At 46.1% G+C, this 5,590-nt stretch overlaps 1 protein-coding gene across 1 annotated transcript in view; it reads right to left on the bottom strand.

Annotated features, from left to right (window-relative positions):
• Aco2 (aconitase 2) overlaps positions 1 to 5,590 on the bottom strand; it is a 42,627-nt gene that overhangs the window by 19,369 nt on the left and 17,668 nt on the right. The window contains exon 3 of the mRNA XM_021216375.2: positions 517 to 775. Coding sequence (XP_021072034.1) covers positions 517 to 775 — 259 coding nt within the window. The remainder of the gene's footprint in view (positions 1 to 516; positions 776 to 5,590) is intronic.

The following is a 5,590-nucleotide window of genomic DNA, read 5'->3' as shown; positions in this document are numbered from 1 at the left end:
GAGAGAGAGAGAGAGAGAGAGAGAGAGAGAGAGAGAGAGAGAGAGAGAGAGAGAGAGAGAGAGTGTTCTTGAATGTAGGTACCAACAGAGGCCAGAGGTATCAGACACTCCTGGAGCTAGAGTTACGGGTGCCTGATGTGGGTTCTGGGAATCAAACTCAGGTCCTCTGAAGAACATCTCCCCAGCCCAGCAGCAGCATTTTCTAACAGAAGGGAATGTTTTCTGTGCTAACACTAGGAACAAACTTAATTTTCTAACATCTTTGCATCAGATTTCATTTCCAGTATCAGGCAGAATGAAAAGCAAGTCTTAAAAAGATGTTAGCCCTCAGGGCTGGGGAATGGCTCAGTGGGAGAACATGTGCCTGTCACACGAGGTCTGGATTCCATCCTCAGACATTCAGTGCCATGGAAAGACTGACAGGCAGCTCAGCAGCAGTGCCTCAGCCTTCTGCAGCATGGGCTCTTTCTCCCTTCCCCCACTCCACACACAGCCACTAGCCCTCCTTGCTCTCACCTTGGCCCTGCGTAGGTCTTTCTCACCCCCAGCCTGGGCTTCAATCAGATGATCACAGTGGATGGTTGATGGCACAGCCACCTTGGGCAGCCCACTGCTAATGAACTGCAGCATAGCCATCTGGGCTGTTGCATCCTGCATGGCCACCCGGTCGGGCCGTAAACGCAGGTATGTCTTTCCCCGCTCGATCTCCTGGTTGGCTGGGTCATCCAGGTGTCCATACACAATCTTCTCTGAGAGAGTAAGAGGCCGGTTCAACCTGTGGGAAGAAAGAATCGGAGTAGCTTTGGGACTCACCCTGGCACAGCTTTTCCCTCTCGTGTGTGTGGCAGTGAGCAGGCACAGAAGCATCTGTGGGCAGGATCAAAAGTTCCACTTGTTTGCAATTTACTTGAAGAACAAGTGAATGTCGGCATCATGGCAGGGATTAGGAGTTAAAATTACCCTTGGCTTATGTAGCAAGCTGAAGACTAGTTTGGGTTACATAAAGCCCTGCTTAAAAAAAAAAAACAACAATACAAAACAGTCAGCATAAACAAACATACAAAATGAGAGGCCTAGTGTTTTCGAAGGATATTTGCTTTTGAACTGCACTAGTGTATTATCTAGCAGGTGCCTATCCACACACACATTCTCATCAGATGTTAATAACATTCTTGGTATCTAATAAAGCAATGCAAAGGACACAGGCTGAGAGCCAGATGTTAGCAGCACAGTTCACAGCCTACAGCCTGAGTCTTGGCTTGGATCCCTTTGCTCGCCTTGCTTCAGCACTAGGCACGAAAGTTCAAGGCACGGGCAATGCACGCTTCTCTACTGTTTGAAAGGCTTCTCAGCCGATCTCACATGCACCTAACTGAGAGGTGTGGCTGCAGCCTCCATCCCCACTACACACTCAGGCTGCTTTCCTGATTTCCTTGGAGGTTCATGGCTCCTTTCTACATGAAGATAAATATGGGAATCAAGCCAACCCCTCAAGCAGGCACAAACTCTGCCAGAACTCAAGTACTTCCTCCTCACCAGCATGCCCTCCACTAGACCAAAGTCAGCTCACTGCCTACCATCCTAGCTACCTTGCTGACTACCCACACAGCCCAGCAGCCACACCCCCTTCCTCCCACCATTCCAGAAACTTCACATGAACTCGAGACTGCCTAGGAAGCACCAGAGTTCACCACAGCCAAAGGCCACGCTTTGTCATTCTAGGACACAGAGTGAGCAGCTCAGAGTTTATATTTGACCTTATCACTAAGGCACCAAATTAACACACTGGCTTCCTCGTAGAACCCCTTCATCTACCTGCCTTAAAGTACAGGATAGACTAGAGACAAAAGCTTACACGAACAGTATTTCCTTGGTTTTAAGACTTGGTTTCAGGGAGCTGGCAAGATGGCTCAGCAGGTAAGAGCACTGACTGTTCTTCTGAAGTTCTTGAGTTCAAATCCCAGCAACCACATGGTAGTTCACAACCACCTGTAAAGAGATCTAATACCCTCTTCTGGTGTGTCTGAAGACAGCTACAGTGTACTTATGTATAATAATAAATCTTTAAAAAAAGAAAAAGACTTGGCTTCAGACTCATGACAGTCTTCCTGTCTCAGGTTCCTGAGTGCTGGGAGCAAAGGCATGTGCTACTGTGCCTGGCGCTTTGTTTTGTTTTCAAGCTAGAGAATGCTGTCTATAGCTTAGGCTAGCCCCCACTTATAATTCTCACACCTCAGTCTTCTACCTCAGCATTCCTAATGCTGATATTACATGCCTACATACTATACTTGGCTATTTGTGTGTGTGTGTGTGAATGTGTTGTTGTTTAATTTAAAAATTATTTTTATTTTATGTGCATGGGTGTTTTTGTGTGCATCATGTGTGCATGCAGAACCCAAAGAGGCCAGAAGAGGATGTGATATTGGATCTTCTTCTTCTTCTTCTTCTTTTTTTTCCCCTTTGGATTTTCGAGACAGGGTTTCTCTGTGTAGCCCTGGCTGTCCTGGAACTCACTCTGTAGACCAGGGTGGCCTCGAACTCAGAAAACGGCCTGCCTCTGCCTCCCAAGTGCTAGGATTAAAGGCGTGCACCACCACCCAAATTGCATCTTCTTAAACTGAAGTTACAAGTGATTGTGAGCTGCTATGTGGGTTCTGGGAACCAAACTTGGGATCTCTAGAAGAGCAGTAAGTGCTTGACTCTATCTAGACCCTTTGTCCTGGGTTTTGTTTTTTTTTTGTTGTTGTTGTTTTTTTTTTGGGGGGGCAGGGTAGGAATTTTCTTTATAGCCCAGATTGGCTGCAAGCTCAAGAACCAACTATCTTGACTTCATGAGTGTTAAGAATTACAGGCACACTAGATTTGCAGATACCTGCCACCAGCTTGACATAGTTCTCTTGTTTTCAAAAAGCTTTATTAATGTAGGACATAGTAGCTGTGTACTCTCAGCATTCAGGAGGCTGAGGTGACAGGACTGACAGGAGTATAAGATGAGTCTGAACAGTCAAGGCTAGTCAGGGCTACAGAGCAAGACTCTATCCTCCTCTAACAAACAAAGACATTCTGAGAGACAGCTTTACTGAGGTATAATTAGACTGATAAGCCGTGTACAGGGTATATGTTTTGGAACTGGAAAGTAGCTCAGATGCAGAGCAGGAGGTGCCTTTACTTGGTCCCCACCACCACACACAAACATCCCAAAACCCACTCCCCAAAGCCCTTCCCTGCCCTCTGGTAATAACTCCCAGCCCATTCCCAGCCTACCATGCCTACCACGCTCTCTAGTCTGTTACCGAAGGTCAGTGTTATGTTATTAGAGTCCTAAATTCTGGGATTTTTTTTAAAAATGATGTATTGTTTATGTGTGTGTGGACATGTGCAAATAGGTATCTGCAGAGGCCAGAGGACTGGAGATCCCCTGGAATCAGAGTCATAGTGGGCAGTGCCAGGAATTGAACTTGGGTCCCTCTAGAAGAGAACACTGAGTCATCTCTCCAGTCCCTACTCTTAGGCTTTCCTAAGCACTTCATGCATAGAACTCATTTATACTCACAGTGTAGATGAGGAAACTGAGGCTCTGGGAAGAAAGTGAGTTCTCCCAGGTCCCAAAGCTGAGGTACAAAACTAGATGCAAGGCTCCAACAGGGTGTGCTGTCTGTGCGCTCATGCTGACTCTACTGCTGACCCAGCATGACTCAGCAGGAAACGTGGACCCTTCCTTCTCCTCTGCCTGCCTGGGCCCATCTCCTAACCTCGGTCCTCTAAGCTCTTGAACTAAGAGCTCTTCTCTAAAGTTCTAGCTGTTCAGCACAACAGCTCAACTGGCAGTTCTAAGAATCTCTAGGTCTGTTTCATGAGAGACACCAGTAAAAACAGCAAGGCTGGCCCTTTGCAGCAGCTTATCCCAGGCAGGTGGGTGGCAATGACTCACTGTGTAGAATATAGCCCAAGAGACCTGAAAAATAGCACTAAGACCTTGAAAGCAAATGCCTGAAATGCTCTTTAAACAAAAACCAGCCAGACACTGGGCTGCTTAGAAGGCTCAGCAAGTAAAGGCGCTCACCTCCACGCCAGGTGACCTCAGTGTGACCTGAGATGAACACACTCTAATACAGTATAAGATGTACACCTAACAGTGAGCAAAACTAGGGCAGCTCATCATTACGTCTTCTGATTGAGAGATCTCTATATTTATCTGTCCCTCTGTCCTTCTGGGTATTGTTCTGGTGGTGGTGTTCCTGGAAACAGAGTCTGGCTCTTCTGTCAAAGGCTCTGGGAGGAGGAAGAGTCCCTTGGCCATGCTCTGCCTTCTTTAAAGCTCTTAGACTAGCTTGATCTTCCTTAGGTTTTATGGATGCAGTCACAGCCGTTGTAAGCTCATGTTTGATCAAGACAAATGACATGCATGTTTGAAATTCTCAAACAAGAAAACAAATTCTTTAGAATAAAAAACTTCTTAGAAGAGCCTTACCTCTACTTTTTCTCTATGTCATGTTTTTTTAACCCTGGCACTACCTACACGTGGGCCAGGTGACTCTGCTGTAAGGCTATCCTGTGCACTGTGGATGTTTAGTGGTGGTGTTAGTTCCTACCCACTACATAATAACAACCCTCACTCTGTTTCTAGTAAAGATAACTAAGAAATGTCTTGACATATTTCTGAGCATCTCCTGAGAGCAAAATCAACTCTCTGAGGACAGACAATTGCTTGGTTCATGGCAACAATGAGAACAGAGCAGCCTTTTCCAGTTACCTGAACCATGTAGTTATCAGAATTCTCTGGTTAATGCAGGAAAAAAAAAAAATGGAAATTTTTGTTTTAGTTATTTTATTGACAAAGTTAAAATCTGAATATTGGTTTTGTTGCTTCAGCCAACTGCTTAGAGTTAAAAACTAAATGACAAGCAAGCCAGGTGGTCCTGGAACTTGCTCTATAGATGAGGCTGTCCTTAAATGCAGAGATCTGCCTGCCTCTGCCTTCCATGTGCTGTGCATGCACCAGAGGATCTTATTAAATACAGGGGTTTCATCAGTTAAACTGCAGTGGGATCTCAGAGTCTTGGTCTGAAAAGACTCCCATGTGATGCCAAAAGCCAACAGTGTTTGAGCAAGGTCAAGCTCCCCTGAAGTAGAACTGTGAGGGTGGGGAGCAGGGACTGATGTAAGAGCCTCCCAGGTGACTTCAGCATACAGTCTGGATGAACCCCACAAGATTAGAAGCTGGCTAGGGAATGGCTCAGTTGGTAGAGTGTGTGCCTACTGTGCACAAAGACCTGGATTTGAGGTCCAGTGTCACATGATGGCACCTGCCTGTAATCCTAGCACTTGGTAGGTACAGGCAGAAGGATCAGAAATTCAAGACCATATCCTTGACTACACAGTGAGTTCAAGGCCAGCCAGGTATACATGAAACCCAACTGTCGAGATGGCTCAGTGGGGAAAGGTACTTGCCACTGAGTCTGACAATCTTAGTTCAATCCCTGGGACCCACATGGTAGAACAAGAGAATAATGAATGACTGCCCCAAGTTGTCCTCTAACCTGTTCATGCACACAAGTGCATGCCTACAAACACACACACACGCACGCAC

Source organism: Mus pahari, chromosome 17 (genome assembly GCF_900095145.1).
Source record: "Mus pahari chromosome 17, PAHARI_EIJ_v1.1, whole genome shotgun sequence".
In the NCBI taxonomy this organism is placed as follows: Eukaryota; Metazoa; Chordata; class Mammalia; order Rodentia; family Muridae; genus Mus; species Mus pahari.
Note: the sequence above shows the minus strand (reverse complement) of the source record. Positions and strands in the feature narration are given on the sequence as shown.